This window comes from Ips typographus, linkage group LG12, assembly GCF_016097725.1.
Source record: "Ips typographus isolate SLU linkage group LG12, UJ_Ityp_2.0, whole genome shotgun sequence".
Classification (NCBI taxonomy): Eukaryota; Metazoa; Arthropoda; class Insecta; order Coleoptera; family Curculionidae; genus Ips; species Ips typographus.
Genome location: NC_138433.1, coordinates 881,334 through 903,410, shown reverse-complemented (window position 1 = coordinate 903,410; position 22,077 = coordinate 881,334). Strand labels below are relative to the sequence as shown.

Here is a 22,077-nt window from a genome sequence, read left to right as displayed (position 1 = left end):
CTTTAAATTCGAAAGAAGCCGATCTGATGATGTAAGTTTTGCGTGCGTAAACGCGACCGGTGAAATTTTTTCACTTTCCCTTCGGATAACCGCTTTTTTTTAAGGTTATTTACGACTTTACATTGTTGCATTGCCGTAGATAGGAGGTCAAAGGCGCAATCGACCGATTAGACTAGTTTTATTAGGTCTGTTCCCAGAGGGAATCTCCAAACTAGTAATCAGAGATATATCCATTGGTCACAAGTCAGAAAACGTCATAGTCACGTAAGCATTCAACCAATGAAACTTGTCATTTACTATTTCTGAGTTGGAAACCAGTCAGAAATCGCTTCTGCGAACAGATCTTATTATTTAGTATTTGTGCGTTTTGTTGCAAAAACACTGATAACGTTTTATCTTTGTTGCAGGAGATTAGTGAAGAGTTATCAGCCCAAAAAGAAAGAGGAAGAGGATTACAAGTAAGTTTAACACTGATCAGTTTGGGAGTGCAACGGAGCTGGTCACGTGATTTCAATTAGGTTTGTTTGGGAAACCAGTCACGTGATAGACACTTGGCAACTGACAGATGTCATTGTTTAGTTCCCCGATTGATTGATTAACAGTAAAAACTCGTTTCAAATAGATTGTTAATTAATTTGTGATTAATTAGTGTTCATCGACCTGGTGGGACGTAATCTGAAATGCAAAATAATAATGTGAATGCTAATAAAGCTTCCTGTTTTAAAGAATTCCGAAAGTAACGTGGTAAATAAAACTTTCTCCCCTTGTTTTATAATTAAAAGTTTATTGAGTTTTATGAAAAAATTAGTCGAATATGAAAACATATCTCGGTTAAATATAAGTTTTTCGAATCGGATCTGAAAATATTTCCGTCTCAAAAGTCCCTATTTTTAGATGCTTAGCTTGTTTGGCTGGCCGGTCTTTTACAACAATTATTATTAACGTCCCCAAGCCTGTAATTTCTTTGCAAAGTGACTCTTTTATTACAGAAATAAGCACAAATTATGCTAGCCTAGTTTATTATAACTGTCCTGCATTGGTAGATGTGCGCAATTATCGATGTGTGGAAGGAAAATCGCTACTTCAATCGACAGGGTGCAATCTCAACGAGAGACGTTGTCACATCCTTAATTGTAAAATTTCCTTAATTAAATTCATAACATTGCCATGGCTCAAGGTTTGCACAGAACGGCAACGTTGTTGTCCTCTTTGTAACGTTTGACTGGTTGCCTAAATTTAGGAACTAATTGCAACGTTTTTTTACATTCCTACCAATTAGGAGGTTTTAAACAAAGTATTCGTCTTGTTTGCAGTTTCACCACTCTACGAGCGTTCAAAATAGTGATGGACGAAATTAACGATCTGGCCGGACAACACGAAGTGGTGGCTGAAGACCTGCAAACCAATGTGATAAGGGAACTTTCCGTTTTAGTTAAAGATTTAAGAGAGGATCGTAAGGTAACTAAATCGCACTAAACTGAAGAGAAAACTTAAGAAGGTGCTATTTTTGTAGAAACACCTTCAAGAGGGACAGAGACTGTCGCAAACGTTACAAAATCAAATAGAGACGCTACAAAGGGCGAAAAAAGCCTACGATAAGGCCTTCAAGGAGGCGGAAAAAGCTATTGACAGTTACCAGAAGGCGGATGCAGATTTTAATTTATCAAGAGCCGAGGTGAGAGAATATTGTTTTTGCTCCGTTCTAGCTCTGCTAGCATTATTACTTGCAGGTAGAAAAACACAGAACAATAATGGCACAAAAAACACAGGCGTGCGACCAAGCCAAAAACGAGTACGCCGTACAGCTACAGCAAACCAATCAGTTGCAACGGCAACATTTCAGGTCCGGACTGCCCGAAGTGTTTCGACAACTGCAAGAACTCGACGAGAAACGAATTAAAAACATCAAAAATTTCATCCGTAGCAGCGTTGCCATTGAACGGAACGTCTTTCCGATCATCAACAAATGTCTGGAAGGTATCCTGAAAGCGGCGGAAATAATCAACGAAAAAGAGGTTTCGGCTTGGAAGAGTGAGGTTATGACTTGTTGGTTTACTTTGTGCGGTTTTCAGGATGCTTTACTGGTGATAGAGAAGTACAAATCGGGATTTGAGCCCCCCGACGATTTCCGGTTCGAGGATTTGTCGAGGGGCGGCAGCGATTCGGGGAGCACAAACAACATCACCAACATACAGTTCGGGGGGAAGCTCAAAGATGGCGGTTATACGGTGAAAGGGACAATTTCTGGGAAAGGCCTGAAGAAGAGAGCGGGGATTTTTAATATTTTCGGCAGTAGAGGGGTAAGCATTCGAAAACTTTCTTTACCTAAATTAGTAGTTGGTAGATTAACAATTTTTTAATAATTAAAAAAATAAAACGTTTTTATTTTTCGACTACCTCTGGTGATGCTTCCTGTATGGTTTCCTTTTCTACCTATAGTAAGTAGGAAATGCATGACTTTGATATGTACTCTGTTGTTAACAATTCTGTTTGGTGGCTTCTGACGCGTTCAAAGTGCCAGAGGCTTCTACAACTGTCTTAAACTATCACAGAGCTAGTTTAAATTTCCAGAGGCCTCTAGCACCATTTTGATAGTCTCATAGACTTCTAAATGCTATTGAGAACCTTCTAAAAAGTGCCAGAGGCCTCTACAACTGTCTTAAACCCTGTAAGAGTTGTTTTAAATTTCCAGAGGCTTCTAGGACCATTTTGAATGTGTCAAAGACGTCTAAATGCTACTGAGAACTTCCTGAAATGTTCCTTTACTGTCTTAAACACTCTCAGAACTGGTTTAAATTGCCAGAGGCCTATAGTACCATTTTGATAGTTCCATAGACCTCTAAATGCTATGGAGAACCTTCTAAAAAGTGCCAGAGGCCTTTACAACTGTCTTAAACTTTCCTAGAGTTGTTTTAAATTGCCAGAAGCCTCTAGGACCATTTTGATAGTTCCATAGACCTCTAAATGTTACTGAGAACTTTCTGAAAAGTTTGAGAGGTCTCTAGGACCATTTTGAAAGTTCCATAGACTTCTAAATGCTACTGAGAACCTTCTAAGAAGTGTCAGAGGCCTCTACAACTGTCTTAAACCCTGTAAGAGTTGTTTTAAATTTCCAGAGGCTTCTAGCACCATTTCAAATGTGCCAAAGACTTCAAAATGCTACTGAGAACTTTCTGAAAAGTTTGAGAGCCCTCTACAACTGTCTTAAATCCTCTAAGAGTTGTTTTAAATTGCCAGAGGCCTCTAGGACCATTTTGAAAAGTTCACAACACTTTAAATGCTATTGAAGACGTCTAAATGCTACTGAGAATTTCCTGAAATGTTCCAGAGCTCCCTTTACTGTCTCAAACACTCCCAGAACTGGTTTAAATTGCCAGAGGCCTCTAGCACCATTTTGGAATGTATCAAAGAGTTCTAAATGGTATGGAGAACCTTCTAAAAAGTGCCAGAGCCCTCTACAAATGTGTTAAACTTTCCTAGAGTTGTTTTAAATTGACAGAAGCCTCTAGGACCATTTTGATAGTTCAATAAATCTCTAAATGTTACTGAGAACTTTCTGAAAAGTTTGAGAGGTCTCTAGGACCGTTTTGAAAGTTTCATAGACTTCTAAATGCTACTGAGAACCTTCTAAGTGCCTTAAACCTTCCCAAAATTGTTACAAATCGTCTAGGACGGTTTTAAATGTGCCAAAGGCCTCTAGGATCATTTTTAACGTTCCATAGACCTCAAAAATTGTTTTAAATTGTCTGATGCTTCTAGTTTCATTAAGAAAGTGCCAACGGCTTCTACAAGTGTTTTAGACCTTGTTTAAGATTGTGACGCAACAGTCAGAAGTCACTTAACAGACTATAGCAGCATTTACGTAAACCCCAGCACAGTGGACAGTTTGTGATTGGTGAAGAGAAGCAGCTTTTTCTTCACAAACTGCAAACACTGTTGTGTAATGGGGTCATCAACTATAGTCCAATTTTCCGTTCAAAACATTAATATTGTACAGTTTCCTGTTTAAAAATTTGTATTAAGTGATAATTTTAAACTTTACTTTATTAAATACTAAATTGAGTTTGACACACCCCTGTCCGTGACGTATGTATGGGACAATTCGTGGAATTCTACATTTGCTATATTGCCGGTTTTTGTCATTTTTCTTAGGTTTAAATGTTTCTAAAGCCCCAAAACAAAAAATACGTGTTAAATATTTTTTGAAGGGCTATCGATTAACAAAATAAAAAAAAAATGGTTGATGACCCCATTTACGCAAATAATGTGGACTTTACAATCAATTTTGGTTTGTAGTTGTGGTAGTATTTACACATTTGATATGGTGAATGCAATAGTAACAATCAGACGCATCATTTTCTCACGACAAGGCTTGCATAACGATCGTTTTTAATTAAAAGTTGTATTTTCAAGGATTTTGAGTGTTTGCGTACTTTTAAGTTTCAGCTAACGCTTTTTCTTATTATTTTCATGCGAACAGAAGCTTACAGAAGTCTGTATGGCCATAAAGGTACGTGCTTTACAGCGAAAGGCTTTGTATGTTCTGTAGCAGTAGGTTCATAATTTTTTTTTTGTGTGCGCCCTGTATAAATGAAGTACTCATGTACTCACTCTGTCACTATACAGTTTCAGACAGTCCAAGCCATTAACCTGAAGGTGTGGCAACCTTGTGTTTGTATCAATTTATTAGCACTGTGACGTAACAGCAGTTTCAGTCCCATTTTGACTAATGTCATTCAGTTTTAATGTTATTTTGAAGTGTTTAACTGAAAATTTATCGTAGAATGCTGCAATTGCCGACGGTAAGGATGATTTGAGTGATTTGCCGCCAAATCAAAGACGGAAAAAGCTGAGCCAGAAAATCGACGAGTTGAAAACGAAGATTCAGCAGGAATCGGCAGCCCGCGAGGGTCTGATGAAGATGAAGGGCGTGTACGAAAGTAATCCAGCTCTGGGCGATCCGCGCACTATAGAAAGTATACACATTCCACGATCAAATAGAACAATTTGACTGAGTGACTGAATTGACAGGTCAGCTAAACGAATGCAGCCATAGACTGGACAAATTGCAGCAGGACTTGCTGAGATACCAGAGCTACTTGGATGACGTGATCAAAAGCATACAATCGGGCAATCAGAACAATTCGGCCACCGGCAGTCCGAGACTGCTAAACGGAGGTTCGCGTCGACATCGAAACAGCGGTGGCAGCGCCGCGGATGACGACAGTTTGAGCAGGTGAGTGTCAACCAATTTTTGAAGCAACACTGTAATGACAGCAAAATGACAGATCGGCTAGTGACAGCAGCGTGACCAATCCCACGCTCAACCACAACAAACGTAGCGCGCCAGGTACACCGCAACTGAACCACGGGTGAGTCCCACAACGTTCTCACTCGGCTTACTTCATTATTTTCCCGCTTTTCTTATCTTTCGTTCATCTCTCTGTCTATCATTTCCGTTTTCTCTCTCGCTTTTCGCCGCTTGCTTTAATCCGGCCGTGTTTGACGTAGTTGTTCAAACAGTCCCGAAAGTGGTTTGGGCACGTCACGTACCTCATTGCATCACGTCGATTCCGATCAGGACCAGTACGACGGGCAACACGGCAACGATCCAGAGAGCGAATACTCAGAACCGGAAATGTTGCCTCCGATCGGCACTTGTCGGGCGTTGTACGCATTCGAAGGTAAGTTTTGTTAGCAAACTGACATTTAGTTGTGAAAGTGAGGTTAGGTCCACTTTCTGCTGCTTCTAGTTAAATCAATGAACTAGTTGGCGCAACATCGCTGGAGTGGACTGACCTATTTCAGTTAACAAGTTTTTTGGGATTAATATGGTGCAACAAAACTAGAAAAACTTGACGTAACACGCGCAGTTTGGTATTGTTTGTGACAGTTGTATTCGAGTAACTGCTGATTTTGACAGCTCTCAAAATTGGTGCAGTTACTCTGGCAGGTTGGATTGACATCTGTCAGAAATGACAGCTCGTGTCCTAGTTTTTCAAATATGGCACGTCAAAATTGCTCGATGTTTCAGTTAAAGCACTTTTTTGGGCTTTAACTTAGTTTTCAGGGAATATTTTCCTAAGGAGGCCTTTTAAAGCAAAACTACTGTAGAGAATGTAATTTCCTACGACTTTTTCCCCAACTAATCGAGTTAAGCTTGGTTGAACTTGCTAGGGTCTTTCAAAGCACCTTTTTGTACTTCTGCACGGTTTTTAGGGAATATTTTCCTAAGGAGGCCCTTTAAAGCAAAAATGCCCTAATACACTTTTGTAGACGATAAAATTTTCCACAACTTTCAATTTTTACACTTTTTACGTTTTTTGTGCTTAGGCACAGTTTTTAGGGAATATTTCCCTTAGGAAGTCCTTTAGGGCAAAAGTGCCTTAATAGAGTCTAATAGAGGAGGAAATCCCCTACAACTTTCTTTATTTACCCTTTTTTCATATTTCCTCAAATAACCGAGTTAGATTTGTTTGAATTTGCTAGGGTCTTTCAAAGCACATTTTTCTACTTCTGCACGGTTTTTAGGGAATATTTCCCTAAGGAAGCCCGTTAGGGCAAAAGTGCCTTAATAGAGTCTAATAGAGGAGGAAATCCCCTACAACTTTCTTTATTTACCCTTTTTTCATATTTTCCCAAATAACCGAGTTAGGCTTGTTTGAATTTGCTAGGGTCTTTCAAAGCACCTTTTTCTACTTCTGCACGGTTTTTAGGGAATATTTCCCCAAGGAAGCCCTTTAGGGCAAAAGTGCCTTAATAGAGTCTAATAGAGGAGGAAATCCCCTACAACTTTCTTTATTTACATATTTTTCATATTTCCCCAAATACCTGAGTTAGGCTTGTTTAAACTTCCTAGGGTCTTTCAAAGCACTTTTTTGTGCTTGAGACCACAAAAACAGCAATTAAACGGTAAAATCCGGGGGGCAATTGTGTGTGTTTGCCTGGTCAACAAATCCAGCTTTGCTGCTTTTTTTTGATCAATCTTACCATTAAGTTGACATACTTTTGACAGCTACTAGCGAAGGTAGCATCCCCATGGCGCAAATGGAGGAACTCCACGTGATCGAAATGGACCAGGGAGACGGTTGGACGAGGGTGAGACGCATCCACGGCGAACTGGAGGAGGGTTTCGTGCCCACCACGTACATCCAGACGGCGCTGTATCACGTCTAAAGTGCTTTTGTTGTCAAGTAAGCCATGCTTTATAGCGTTTTTTTTTTTGCACAAAAACCTTCTCCTTTTAGAGGTTTTCGCTTTGCTGCTTAAGTTTAAAGTGAAACGTTATTGGCGGTGACTATCCTCACAGATCACGTGGGGTTAACTTAATAGATAACAGAATTGTCAGCTTTCCAACTAGAGGATTCTGGTTGTTTAGGTTAGATTTTAGTTTCGGAGAGGAAAGATAGGACCGGAGACTGGTAGGGTAGTGGTTTTCTGTACAGGGTGTCCCAAATTCGATCAGAAAGGTTACAGGGTTGGTTAAATGGAAGCAATTGTCTGCGCCTCTTATAGTGGCCGGTCAAATTTGAGACACCCTGTATCGATATTTTACAAACAGATGCATTTCCTCTAGTTGTTCCCTGACTTCCTAAATTGCATTGTCCTTCCTTTAGGTTAACAATGTCATTTCAACAAATTTTCCTTATACATATACAGACATTATAAATATTTGCGTGTATGAGAAAGAGAGAGAGCACTTACTTGTAAAATGTATCTCTTTCTTTGTCTGGAACATTATTCTGTTCCCATCATGGCATAATAATTTTGAAATTTCAATACCAAAATGGTGTCTCAAGTTGTAATCAAAGAAGACAAGATAAACAAGATCAAAACAAAACAACATCAAAAATAAAAAACAAGTCACCTCTGACTGTCAGTCACTAAACATTTAGGTTAAGTTTACTCCTAAACTTAACTAGGGATGGGCAAACTTGCTAATTTCAACACAAAGTTTCCGAAATTTATGAAAATTGGCAATCAAGCTAGAGTAGTTGTATTTGTTAATTAACATTTAGCAAAGCTGCCTACTCTAACCTTGCATTTACACGTAAATCCCAAACTAGGTTTCCGCAATCTCGCTTTTATTGGTGCATTTCCATAACAATTACGAGGGGTGATCCATTTTAGTTATTCCGTCCTTTGTCCTGGACCCTTTTGCCTACCTTCCAACCAATCAGTTTATCGGACACCCCCGTATTGATTATCACTGTACATAAACCATATTTTGCTATTACGTTACTACTGCGTAATCGTTTTATATTTAGCTGTCAATTTTGCATATATAGATAGACGAACAAGTCGCGTAAATGTACATTATATTATAAATAATTATTATGTTTAGCCATTTAAGTAGCGTATTAAGAAGATCTAATATCTATTTTATAAATATTTTTTGTTTTTGAATGAATAAAAACTAATTTATTAGTGTCCTGTGGCCAAAAATTGCAACAAAATCCGTTTGCTCATTGTGTCGATGTGACGTCACGATGGGTGCTCCAGTCGTTGTGACGTCAGCTCGAGTGCCTGCCATGGTTTTTCGCATATCGTACTAACGTTTCATTCTAGTTTTTACACGCGTCGAAAATTATTATTTCTGTTAAGAGTGGCTTCTGGTTGTCGCTTAAAATCAGATCGACGAAATAATTGCTCCAATTTTCACATTTGTACCATAGACTGACGTATATTGTATCAAAATATAGCATTATAATATATTCCTAGATGGGTTTTTTGTATTAAACGAACAAAACAAGGGCACATTTCAGTTGTATATTATATATTTCAATACAAAAGTTCTTTTGTATAAATTTGCTTTTTTTTCTTAAAAGTTGAGTACAAAATTCAGGGTTCGGTTGGACCGTAAAAAGGCACCCCTATAAGTCTTATTATTTTGTTTTACTTACACTCTTAAACACAAAAGTACGGTTCGATATTACACAATAATTATTAAGTGGTCAATTTTGATTATTTTTGCCTTACGTATAAAAGAAACTGTTCCCTGCCAGACTATTTACAACAATAGTCTCGGTAGGGGAAGTTCAACTAGATTAATATACAGTGTGTCCGTAAAGTAGGGAATAAATTCGATTAAAATTCAGGGAATTCTTTCACAAAAATGCTCTACTCGGGTGCGGTAAAGTGGACTTTTCCGCATTGCAAGTTTAGTTTACCATAAATGAATAATAAACTTGTAATTTTGTGTGTAGATTGAAAATACCCATTTTTGCCAATCTTATTATGAGATATTTAAGCGAAGAAAAAAAGAGTGCGAAAAAGTTATTTTACCTCCCCATTTAAATAAAAAAATACACTTTCAATCATCTTTTTACAAACAAAGGGTTTCATTTTAGTAATTTTACTATACATTTTTGTTTAACGTGGGAAAATGATACTGATAGGAAAAATTTTGTACCTTACACATGCGGAAAGCATTCTTTCCGCTCTTTAACTGCTTGCCCTGCAGTCTCGTGCGGGAAATTACCACTTTCCGCACTTGTTAGGTAAATAACTATTAAAGGCGCATTTTTTTGAGAAAAAAATTAGATATACAGGATGTCACAAAATTGAGAGACGACGTTTTTTCTTAAATTAGGGTGTCCCAAATTTAAGCAAAAAACCAAACTTATAATTTTTCAAATGGGATGTCAAAATCTAGGCCTGCTTGATGTAAAATGTTTGGCTCCTAATCGAGTAAAAATTCCAAATTTGAGCAATAACTCGCTTATTTGAACCATCCTGTATATATCAGTTATATAACAAAAGAAAGCTAATGAATGGTGATCTCACGTGACGTTGAGCGAACGCGGCCAAGTTTCCCGTTTTGGTCGCTAGAGGGCGTCAAAGTTAAACTTGCTTTTTTTTTTGTAGGTTTTCCTACATATCTCGGGAACGTTTCGAGTTAGAGGGCTGAAATTTTTTACCACAAACGTACCTTGAAGGAACGCAACTTTTACCTACAATCCTCTTTTTTGAAAATTTTGAATTTTTAAAATAAACCTCCACTGCCTACATTCCTTCAGGTTAATGATATAAAAATGATGTAAAGTGTGATTTTTTAAGGGTGCCACGCCAAAATTGACACAATTTCCAAGTCATCCCCAAAACGGATGTCAGGGTGATACAGGATATCTCAGATGAGTGGCTGAGTACAGGATGTTCCAAAAAAGTGAATTTTTAGTTTCCAAAGTAGTAGTAAAATGGTCAAAATTGTCAAAAAACTTGACTTTGACGCCCTCTATCGGTCACACTATCACACCAACGACCTTTTTTGAGTCAGTTTTCAGTGACTTTTTGTCGTAAGTGTTCAAACAACAAATTTTAGGTTAAAGCTTTGAGGTTTGTGAAGTATGCCTTTGGCGCCCTCCATCGGCCAAACGGTGCAACCGATTAACTTAAGTGAGCATATTTTTGGACTTATCAGTCGCTTTTGGTTGTCAACTGTCAAATAAGTAAGTTATGGAAAATTTTTGGAATAATGCTTAAAAGAATTTAACTTAATTTTTTAATTATTATTGAACACTATTTTAACTGTTATTTCCTCGAAAACAGCTGAATGTCGACATGAGAAAATACCCTTTACGTAGAAACCAAAAAATTCTCATTTGAAAATGTCAACTAAAGGTCATATCCCAATTTTGGGACACCCTGTGTATATTCTGAAAAATAATTCCTCGAATTTTAACCGAATTTATTCCATACTTTATGGACGCACTGTATAAAAAAATCAACATCATAAAAGAAAACATAATAATAGTGGAATGAACGTTTCTTATTGTTGAAATAACATTTTTTTTTTAAAAGTTGCATTGTGGCAAACATTTAATGCACAATCGACAGTTTTGAGCATTTCGCCGCCGAAAATACTGTTTTTGTTGTGTATAATCGTAGAATATCAAAATATTATTAAAAAAGGAATTATATAGTATGTACATTGTAGTGATCGATGAAAATTGTAGCTTGTTTTCAGATTGTGACTTGATATTGCCATGTTTCTTATTAAGTGGCTTGGAGGAAGCAAACCAACCAAACAAGTCGCGGCTAAGTACGTACAGTTGCCTTAAAACCTAAATAATAATAAAAAAAAATTAAGCGCGAATACTGTTTGTTAAGTAGAACGAGCCCGCCACCGTAAGCTTGGAAGAATTTAGGGCCGAAACATGAAAACTGCGCGGACAGATGATGTTACGACGAAAAAAAGGACAGGACCGGTTGTTAAACGGGCCCCTTAAGGCACATCAATGGTCTCCCCGGAGAAGTTCCATAAGGAGATTAAAGCTGGGTCCGTCACCGTCTTTCGACTTGATCGTCAGCATTTCCTTGCCCACTTGGCAAGTGCGTTGTAATTCGGGTATTCGTAGCAGCAACTCGCCGAATTTGGCGGGACTTTCCGGATAGTGCGACAGCGTGTAGTCTTGAAGAGCTTTTAAAGCTTTTTCCTGCGACACTCGTACTTTTTCAGCTTCGCGTAGCTCTGACGTATCTACAACAACACCACTTCACCACTAAAGCAACTAAAAACACTCAACAAACCTGAAGTTAGCAGTAGAATCACCTTCATGGCTACGTACTCGTATTGGTCGACTTTAAGCCGTCGCAGTTGTTCGGTGAAGTTGAGCATGCGCTCGATACACGCTTGCATTCCCATGTCACGTGCCTGAGCCAAGGTGATGCTTTTCCCTAAGGAGACGCGAATTTCGCCCGGACTCGACATCGATCGGAAACAGCACGAGAACAGCAACAATTCGCACCACGAGTTGATCAGCAAGCAAATTTGATCGTCGATCTGTTTGGATACACTGGTCAGATTAATGGAAAATCATTAATTTGTACGTGAACCGGCTTACGGAAATGTTTTTGAACAACGGGAGGCTCTTGCACCACTTGACGATTTTGTAGAGCCGATGATCGGCGATATTGCACAGATTGGCCACGAAATCGGGATTAGTGTCGGTGGTACCGGCCAGACCGGTACCAGCCAGCAGCAGATGGTTCGAGAGGTTGTGAACCGCTCCGGTGGCACTCTCTTTACCCAAATGTCCGTCCGTGCTCAGTTTGTTCAGTTCCGATTCGTTGTAATGCCACAGGTGTTCCACGTCCATTATTTCCTATACAAACCAATGCTGGTAACTTGATTTAAAGTGTAAATAGAGAGAAAACTCGTGTCACGTCTATGTAGTCGTAGTATCATAGACTAAATGACAGGTACAGACAGGTATTTCGGGCGCTTCAGTTGTAGGTAAACTCTAAGAGATGGCGCTAATACAGCTCGTCATTGCGGACATAGTTTGCCAACTTGGCAGTATTTCCCACAATCCGCTTTCTTTTGTTATCCCATCTGGACTGCGTAAGAAAGCTCGACTTTTTCAAACAAATTTGAATTAAATTACTCGTATTTTGAAAACAAAACAAAAAACGAATCTATTTATTTTAAAAGTCACGTGACTCTTTTTTAACGTCAAAACAAAATCCTGAAGGTCACGTGACCGTTTTTTAGTTGTAAACTGATACACTGAATCCCGTATCTTCCGATTAAAATGTAATTTTTAACGTCACGTGACAATTTCTATGTTTAGACTAATATTTTTAAAACAGATTTAAAATGGAATTTATAATGTCACATGACAGTTTTAAATGTCATTTGAAGAGTGACGTAATCGTTTTTCAGGTAAAAATGATATTTTTAAAGACACGTGACCCGCTTTACAGTGCAAATAGCCACGTGACAATTTTTTAATTATTTTAACGTCAAAACGAAATCCTAAAGGTCACGTGACTGTTTTGGATGTCAAAATATTATTTGAAGAGACACTGTGACTCCTTATAATGTGCAAACGGTCACGTTTCTCTTTTTTAATGCCAAACCTAAATCCTGAAGGTCACGTGACTGTAAATAGCGAAATATTGTTTAAAAATTTAATTTCTTAGTCCACGTGACTCTTTTTTTTTTTGAACTTCAAAACGGGTTCTGAAAGTCATGTGACCCTTTTAAGATTCAAAAATGGAATTTATAATGTCACATGACAATTTTAAATGTCATTTGAAGAGTGACGTAATCGTTTTTTAGTTTAAACTGATATTTTTAAAGACACGTGACCCGCTTTACAGTGCAAATAGCCACGTGACGATTTTTAATTATTTTAACGTCAAAACGAAATCCTAAAGGTCACGTGTCTGTTAAATGTCAAAATATTATTTGAAGAGGCACGTGACTCCTTATAATAGAGGTATTCTCGCGGTTGACCAATTCATTGTTAATAAATATCACTGTCACGTGATATTTGTCCAAAAAATCCATACGTCATTTGTCTACAGTCATCTGTCATATCACATGACAGATGACTATAGTAATTACCAAAGGCAAATTGGTCAACCGCGAGGATATACCCTTAATGTGTAAATGGTCATGTGACAATTTTCAATAAAGAATTATATTTTTAAAGGTCACGTGACTATAAATAGCGAAATATTCTTTAAAGGGTCACGTGACCGTTTTTAGTTTGAACTGAGATTTTTTTAAATTACACGACTCCTTTGAATGTGCAATTGGTCACGTGACGATTTTCAATAATCAATTTTTTTTTTTTGTCTACGTGAATTACGGATTTTAAAGGTGACGTGACTCTTTTAAGATTCAAAAATGGCATTTATAATGTCACATGACATGTTTTAAATGTCATTTGAAGAGTGACGTAATCGTTTTTCAGTTAAAACTGAGATTTTTAAAGACACGTGACCCGCTTTATGCTGCAAATAGCCACGTGACAAGTTTTAATTAGTTCAACGTCAAAACGAAATCCTAAAGGTCACGTGACTCTTTTTTTTAATGTCAAACCGGAATCCTGAAGGTCACGTGACCGTAAATAGCAAAAATATTGTTTAAAGGGTCACGTGATCGTTTTTAGTATGAACTGAGATTTTTTTTAAATTACACGACTCCCTTTAATGTGCAATTGGTCACGTGACGATTTTCAGTGATCAAATTTAATTTTTTAGTCCACGTGACTCTTTTAAGATTAAAAATAAATTTCATAATGTCACATGACATGTTTTAAATGTCATTTGAAGAATCACGTAATCGTTTTTCAGTTTAATCTGACATTTTTAAAGGTCACGTGACTGTAAATAGCAAAAAGATTGTTTAAAGGGTCACGTGATCGCTTTTAGTTTAAACTGAGATTTTTTTAAATTACACGACTCTCTTTAATGCGTAATTGGTCACGTGACGATTTTCAATAATCAAATTTATTTTTTTCTAGTCCACTCTTTTTCAACTTTAAAACGGGTTCTGAAGGTCACGTGACTCTTTTAAGATTAAAAATGGTTTTTATAATGTCACGTGACAGTTTTAAATGTCAAAATGTCATTTGAAGAATCACGTAATTGTTTTTCAGTTTAAACTGATATTTTTTAAAACACGTGACCCTCTTTACAGTTCATAAAGTCGCAATGAAAATTTTCAATAATGAAAATTAATTTTTAAAGGTCACGTGTTTTTTAGTGCCAAAACGGAATCCTGAAGATCACGTGCCTGTAAATGTCAAAATATTTTTTTTTAAGGGTCACGTGACTAATTTCAATAATTAAATTTAATTTTAAAGATTACGTGACTCATTTTAAGGTACAAATTGTCACGTGACTGTGATGAATATTAAAACTAAACTAATGTAATTTGTCAAAGTAGACAGCGCGAATATGCGTTTAGTGTTGCCATCTCTCGCTGCTTACTTAAATTAATTTTCGGTTCCATTGCCACTGTCTATACTTATCATTTTAGTTTATGGTAGTATACTTTCCAGTTCACTGTTTCACTGATTATTGTTGATTGGTTGAACCTCTTTTGTTTACCAATTAATACCCAAAGTTTACAGTTAAGTAGGCTGTGAATTTGTTTTATGTGTTTCTTCACCGCCTACTATACTAGAAAGCCTAGAAGGTGCGCTGTCAAAAATTCCAATATGGCGGAAATAGTGGTGACAGTTTGCGTTTGTTTGTATTGTGGAAATTGACTTTTTTGAGGATTAGATGAATTTTTACGGTTTAAAATCAAAACTTGAGGTTATTTGTGTAAGTTATTTTATCACAACTTGCAATCAACTACACGAAACAATAAAAAAAAACATATTTTGTACTGCATCTGCATACGTTTGTGTATAAAACAAAGTGACATTTTAGGCTTTCTAGTATAGAGGGCGGTGGTTTCTTGTATTTTTGGTGTAGTTTTCAAAAAAGTTAGTTTTATACTTCAATGGTTAGTTTAAATTAACGTACTTGCAATAACAGCGGGACGCCTTTAGTGCCAGGCAGCTGTCCTCGTTTGTGATAGTGGTGACTTTCTTGGGGTTCCTGTTTTATTGTAAAATGGTGGTCGCCCATCCCTTGCCTGCGGAATTAAATCGTTAATTTTATACCGATTTTCGGTAAAAAACAACCTTAAATCACTACTGCTGGCTCTTAACTCAGTTTGGGAGGTCAACGAGGGAGGCAAAGAGTAGGAGCATTGATACGTCGATCTACCACCCCTAGTCCGGTCTTCTCTTATAGCTAAACAAAGCACAGTTACAGGATAGTTTATGTGAATTTTAATCAAACCTACCCTCCAGCTTCATCCCGCACTGTAAACACTTTTCGAAACGACAAGCGGGACATTTCTTTCGAGTGGCTACGGTGACGGGGCACTGGGCCCCCCGCAAACACACGTAATTCTTTCGGTTCTGCACCGTGCGTTTGAAGAAGCCTTTGCACGACTCGCAACTGAAGATGCCGTAGTGGAAACCCGAAATTTTGTCGCCGCAAATCGGACAAGGACTGTTGATCAGCTGTTGCCTGGATATACCAGGTTGGGCGGGCAGTCCCGCGTGCAACAACCCCGATTTGTCGTCCTCCTCGTTCCCACCACCTGGATCGTGTTCGAAATGGGCGGGCAGTGACGTCGAGTCCTCCGGATGGCTCCTGTACATGACATTGTGATGGAGTGGGCTGCCGTGCAGCGAATTTTGTATGTGACGACCCTGTGGTTGGAAACATTTTTTTAGCGAAGGTTACGGACAAAAATAATACAAATTTGCAAGCAGTAGTACTTGAGTGACTGTTACGCGCAAGGTTGTTCCGATTTTTTTCGTTACTACGTTTTTTTCTCCTACATAGGCTACTTTGCATTTAAGCGGTTTTAGGTGCGCCTGCTTCGGTCGAGAGGAATGGAATGTTGATATAAGGAATTCTGTTACAACGCCGACTTGTTTAAAAAATTTGAAATTTACAACTTAAGCTAATTGGCGCAATGAATGCATCACCATAATGCAAATTATCGTGCCATTTTACCGTTACCATTCAACTCAATTCAGCACAATCACTATACTAGACAAAAACAAAAAATGTGACAGTTAGCTGGAACGTACGCATCTAACGTTATTTGACAGTTCATCAATCAAACTTTCTAATGGTCACAATTTTGACATTTGACAAACTCGCATGGATCAGCAAAATCAGCTGATCTTCTGGCCGAAACAACTTATCCATGCTGAGAAGGCTGGGACCACCAAGTTAATATAAGGTCTGTCTGTTATGTTGGTTGAATGGTCACATGACATTGACATTTTCTGGTTACTAGTTAGGGATTCTTTTTGCGAACAAACCTTTAAGTAATAGCAAACACCGTAAAACCAATTTGATGCAGAAAATAGTTCTTGATAAGTGGTAAAGTTTTAATGAAACAAAAATGGCCAGTGCTGGCCTGTGTTTCTTAATTGTGGTGAGATCTATAAACGATGCTAGATCCAACCGTTTTGACCTTGCAACACTTTTATACCTCAATGGTTAGCTAATAAAATGGGCTTTTCATCGACGTATACAAGTTTGTTGATTGGTGATAGTTTGGCTGCTGGAGGGCGTAAAATTTAAACACTGTTGACATTTCCTGCTTTAACCTTGAATAACTCACTTATTTTCAACACAATGTACCGACTTTTATATGTCAATGGATAGCTAATTAAACGGGCTTTCCAACGAGGTATACAAGTTAGTTGGTTGGTGATAGAGTTTGACCGCTAGAGGGCGTCAAACTCAAGCGAGTTTTCCAGACCAACACTTTTGACATTTCTTGCTTCAACCTTGAATAACTCACTTATTCGCAACACAATGTATCGACTTTTATATGTCAATGGATAGCTAATTAAACGGGCTTTCCAACGAGGTATACAAGTTAGTTGGTTGGTGATAGAGTTTGACCGCTAGAGGGCGTCAAACTCAAGCGAGTTTTCCAGACCAACACTTTTGACATTTCTTGCTTCAACCTTGAATAACTCACTTATTCGCAACACAATGTATCGACTTTTATATGTCAATGGATAGCTAATTAAACGGGCTTTCCAACGAGGTATTCAAGTTAGTTGGTTAGTGATAGAGTTTGGCCGCTAGAGGGCGTTAAAATCAAGCCAACAATTTTGACACTCTTTTTGTTTCGATGTTGAATAACTTAACAACGCTTTGTACAGGGTGTCCAAATAAGAGGGTTCTAGGTTTTTTTTTACTAAACCGTTAATTACATTTCAACTTTTGGAGATTGAATTAGAGTTGTTCGATACGCCCTCTTGAGGACGTTTCCCGTAACTGATAATATTTTCTCTCTCTTTACAACAAACTGTTTTAGTCAAAAAACTGACAGCTCCTCTTAGTAATGAAAAGGTCGTTGGTAACATTAATTATTAACGTCTTTTTCTAAGTGCATCCATTAGAAAAGGATAACAATCAAAATGTGAGTTGAACGAAAGTCAAGGGTGCCATGATTGCCCTGTCAAGAGTAACGTCCAATAGGAAAACAGCTCGAAACTACGTCATTATATAGACAAAACCAAAGCAGAATTGAATGACGTTGCAAAAAAAAAACATATTTCCTACCTGTATGGGACTGTGAGTGGGCGAAAACTGTTGTGTGGGCGAAACTGAAACCGAAACGCTGCTATAGCTGCAACAGCTGGAATGGGACGCGTCCGAATTGTTCCGGCTCAAGTTGGGCGTTAAAGTCACGTGACGTTGCGTCAGCGGGCTTTGATTGGGCGAACTGAACACCGAATAGGCCGAGTGAATGGCCGAGTCCGGACTGGGCGTTGGTGGGATGTTGAGGGCTTTTTGCATGAAATCCTAAAGGAAAAACGCATCACTCAAGCAATCATTAGAAATTGGTTAGCGGTTTTGAGGACCTTATGACTAATAATTGGCACTCCAGTTCCGGGATGTCGTTGGTTTAGTAATGGCGAGTTTGACGGGGTGCTCTGCATCGAATAACTGGCCGCCAACGGTTGTTTTAACCTCAAAATTGGACTGTCCTTCAAATCGAAGCTGATGTTTTGCTTGGATACGGACAGGTTTTCAGGCAAATGCGCCGATTCGCTACTTTCATCGATGCACATGCCTACAAAAGACAATCAGAGGTCAGTTAATGACACATTTGATTAATGGAAAAGTAACCTTCTCGTTCCCCGTCACTCAACTCCCCTTCCCAACTCATTGGTCGAGGCACCTCATCCTTCTTATCCCGTTTACTGCGCATATTGACTGATTGAAACTCAATTCTGGCCAATTCCAGATCGGTATTGTCTACGTCAGTGGCCGGCACCAACGGGTGGGGGGCGCTACGCGTTCTGGGCGGCTCCGTCACGCCTACTGACTTGACCACGCCCCCCGTCGTATTGATCACAGTGCCACTACCTTGATTGGTCAATTGGCCGGTAGGCGGGACGTATTCCATGTTGATGGGCGTGACGGACACGTTGGCCGAACGCATCTCGGTCGACATCACGTGGTCGCCCGGCTTCACGATCGGATGCCGGGCTATTATTACCGTCGATCAGCTGGCCGATTCCGTTTTGATGCGATTATGGGGCGGGACATCTTCTAATGTGGGCGGATGGCTGTTGGAACTAAACCAAAAAAATTATTCTTTAATTTTAATCCAGAAAAAATGTTGAGGAGTTACAGCAAAAGTATAGCAGGAGATTTTATGCTCTACAAGATTGTTTCTAAGTAATTTTGCCCTAAAGGGTCATGTAAGGGAGTTACAGGCCGAAAACTGTCTGTGATGCACTCAAGTGTTTCAGTAACTCCAAAGAGTAAGTTCATCAGAGTGTATCTCCGTTACTTGAAGAGTGACATAAAAAGTGTAAATTAGGGGGTTGTAGCAAATTTCATTCTCTACAAGATTGTTTCTTAGTAATTTTGCCCTAAAGGGTCATTTAAGGGAGTTACAGGCTGAAAACTGTTTGAGATGCACTTCAGTGCTTCAGTAAAGTAGAGTATGTGTATCCTTCTCTAATCAAACGTCATTGAAACAGAGTACAGTAATACTCTTGTTTCGAACCAATCAAAAGTCTCAAAAATTATTTCAGTGCGATTGGTCAAAAAAGCTGCTTTTTCTGACCAATCATAAACTAGAACCGTCAACTGTGGACTTGTTGAATGACTCTGACAACCAAAATAATTAACATAACAAAACCTACGCATTTGTACAGTACAAGCAAAAAAAAAAACAGCTTAAAGGTAGGACAAGCACTTAAGGCGAGGTCAAGTCTGGTCTGGGTGGTCCAAAAAAAACAACAAAACAATGGACTTTTAACGTTAAGTAATATTGCATTTCAATAAACTGGTCCGGCAGTCTGGGGTGATTTTCAACGGGTTAATTGGTCCAACTCACAATAGAATGGTTTCGGGTTTCATCCGTAATAACGTTGCGCCGATGGTCCTTGGGGGGGTTTGTCCGCGTCCGCAATCTGCAAAAGTGAAGGAATCAGTTAACGCACACGATTTATTACAATTACGTGGTAGATATTAGAATGTGCACACATACAGAAATGGTAATAAAGTTTCCTAGTCGTATAAGCCACCGGCTATAAGTTTCTTAACGACGGCACATTCTTATGCACGCGGCTAATTACACAGTCATATTTTGCAATAGCTTTTTTACAGACCACCCAGTACACTGCTCAATGAATACTATTCTCTGACAGCTGTCAACCACTCATTGTTTATATGATGGGCTCAAACAAAAAAATTGTTTGGCAGCCTGTCAAAATGTCAACGCTGCTACTTGAGCGTGTATATGTGGCAACGTTTCCTGGAGGGGGCCAACGAAACAAAGCACGAGAATAATTACACAGCAAAGTGACCCATGGCAACCGTTAAATTAACATGTAGGTATCGACGTGTTTAACGCTATGACGCCGTGGCGGCCATGTTATATGGTGTCATGACCCTTCAAAGTGCTCCACCCAGATCGCGAGCTGCATTCCAAGCCACCTAGATAGAAATGCAGGCCTACCTTGAACGAATCAGTGGCGCACCGTTCGATTCATTCAAAAAACAGGAAGTTGGCGTGGTACGAGTGACAGAGAGCGACTGTCAGCTGTCAAAGTTGACCTTGCCATTGAACGTTGTTTATAGTGGAGTGGATATGGTTGCAAAAAAAAAAGTAAACATCAAACTGACTTTTTTCGGTTCAGCTTCGTGGCAACCAAATAAATACGGCTAAAGAGGACGACCTAGGTGAATCGAAGCGATGAGAGTACAACGTCCCGTTACGTTATGAGGCCAGGACCGGACTGTTTTTTGTGAAACACCACAAAAAAAAAACCGTTGTTCTTTTTCGGTGGGGCCCCCCTCCGTCAGGTCCCATTAGCATTTATAATGAAACGCGGTCGACCTTCCGAGGACACGTTAATGCCCCTTCTTTCCCCTACCAGTGTCGGATTCTATCAGTACCATCATTCAATAGTTCGCGGGTACCATTTTTACGTTTAGGTGCGGTGTATAGAAATTAATCGCCTCTAGAGGGACTTTTAATTTCGCCCCTAACCTACCCCGAGTGTAACTAACAGAAATATAGTGCGATGCACTTTATCGATTGTTTTCACCCTCCCTAAACGCATAAAAAAGAGACAAGCCCTTCGCCCGTCTCACTCTAGCGCCCGTATTTAGCTACCCAGACATCGCGGCTTTGCGGATTGCATCGCCCCGAAGGGCAAAGGTCAAGGCCCTTTGCTCACGTGACAACCCTAGACGCCAAGGTCGTTTCAGTTTTTGCGTTGTAGGTTAAAGCTAGACTTAATAATTGATTGATTGCTTGTAAATACCTTTTCCTTGACGGTGATAAGGGGATAATCCACGAGAAAATAGATAAGAGCGGAGATTAGGGAACTTTGGAATCGCACAGTTTCCACCCTGACTGAAAAACGAATCGAAAACAGGGTTGGGGCGGAAAATTCTACATTTACGTTTTTTTTTTCCTTGTCCGGGCATGGAGAAACTATTCCCAGCCTACTTGGAAACTACCTGGATCTGTCATCTGTCAGAAAAGACACTACACAAGGATAAATGAGTGTGAAAAGTCACAACGTATTTAAGACAGTGCGTATGAGTGAAACAAAACTACAAATAAACAAATCACGTGATCAACTGTCAAGAAAATAATGATGGGCTGAATACGAACCTGCCGCGGTCACGTGACCCGCGACCAAGCCACGACCTTCAGCCGAGTACAGTCACCGACCGCAATATTACCTGTCCTATCACTCTGGTTGGGTTATGTGTTATTTCATCGGACAAAAAAAAAAAAGACTTGAACGGCTGTTGTTCTGGACTGTATCCTGCTAGCTTTTCGGGCTAACAATAATTTAAACAAAAAACAATGAAAAAACAACAACTGTCACCTGTTTGACTGTTAAACAAAAAAAAAAAATTATAACCCTACCTGCTGCCTGCTCTCCAACTTTTTGGCTGGTCAAGTCATCTTCGAGCACACTTTAAAATCCAGGTGTCAAGAACAAAAAAATCCTTTAAGCGATTAGGTAATTTGCACTTTCACGAAACCGCCTCGTAAATCGGCACACCTTTGAACGTAAAATGATGACTTTATCAGTTCCAAATCGATGGGGGACGGACGATAAGTGCGGAAAACAATAATCGTCAGAGCGTCGAAATCGCTTCCCGAACGCAACGTCGTCTGCGGAAAACGGTAAAAATAAATACAACAAAAAAACGGGGAAACGCACGGCAACGATGCACCGACGAACTCCGGCGACCTGCGAGTTG

General features: G+C 39.1%; 2 protein-coding genes across 8 annotated transcripts in view; one reads left to right on the top strand and one right to left on the bottom strand.

Annotated features, from left to right (window-relative positions):
- Positions 1-8,807, top strand: part of Cip4 (formin-binding protein 1-like Cip4) — a 14,009-nt gene extending 5,202 nt beyond the window's left edge. For 2 of the 5 annotated variants that reach the window (XM_081991013.1, XM_081991016.1), the window contains exons 3-14: positions 408-458; positions 1,314-1,458; positions 1,514-1,675; positions 1,731-2,015; positions 2,073-2,300; positions 4,481-4,510; positions 4,784-4,976; positions 5,032-5,236; positions 5,289-5,372; positions 5,512-5,684; positions 7,016-7,193; positions 7,248-8,807. In XM_081991013.1, the coding sequence (XP_081847139.1) occupies positions 408-458; positions 1,314-1,458; positions 1,514-1,675; positions 1,731-2,015; positions 2,073-2,300; positions 4,481-4,510; positions 4,784-4,976; positions 5,032-5,236; positions 5,289-5,372; positions 5,512-5,684; positions 7,016-7,176 (1,717 nt within the window). In that variant the 3' untranslated portion in view covers positions 7,177-7,193; positions 7,248-8,807. The remainder of the gene's footprint in view (positions 1-407; positions 459-1,313; positions 1,459-1,513; positions 1,676-1,730; positions 2,016-2,072; positions 2,301-4,480; positions 4,511-4,783; positions 4,977-5,031; positions 5,237-5,288; positions 5,373-5,511; positions 5,685-7,015; positions 7,194-7,247) is intronic. The other 3 variants (XM_081991014.1, XM_081991017.1, XM_081991015.1) reach the window with 3 other exon arrangements.
- Positions 8,756-22,077, bottom strand: Hr39 (Nuclear hormone receptor FTZ-F1 beta). 3 transcript variants are annotated; one of them, XM_081991006.1, is made up of 11 exons: positions 21,737-22,077; positions 19,685-19,760; positions 18,463-18,914; positions 18,195-18,406; positions 17,893-18,135; positions 15,593-16,007; positions 15,429-15,540; positions 15,268-15,379; positions 11,844-12,104; positions 11,530-11,782; positions 8,756-11,479 (listed from the first exon to the last, which is right to left on the bottom strand). In XM_081991006.1, exons 3-11 carry the CDS (start codon positions 18,788-18,790, stop codon positions 11,235-11,237), a joined length of 2,181 nt encoding a protein of 726 aa, XP_081847132.1. In that variant the 5' UTR covers positions 18,791-18,914; positions 19,685-19,760; positions 21,737-22,077; the 3' UTR covers positions 8,756-11,234. The 3 variants fall into 3 exon arrangements, with proteins under 3 accessions (XP_081847132.1, XP_081847133.1, XP_081847134.1); XM_081991007.1 differs by lacking the exon at positions 21,737-22,077 and adding an exon at positions 21,120-21,193; XM_081991008.1 differs by lacking the exon at positions 19,685-19,760.

Bases quoted from the DNA above. Each gene is read 5' to 3' on its own strand.
- Hr39 (XM_081991006.1), bottom strand. From the start codon at position 18,790: ATGTCGACCGAGATGCGTTCGGCCAACGTGTCCGTCACGCCCATCAAC. The intron at 16,008-17,892 runs GTAGGAAATATG...TTCCAACCACAG, and splicing joins CCACTCACAGTCCCATACAG to GGTCGTCACATACAAAATTC. The intron at 12,105-15,267 runs GTACGTTAATTT...TGGTTTGTATAG, and splicing joins GCGTCCCGCTGTTATTGCAA to GAAATAATGGACGTGGAACA.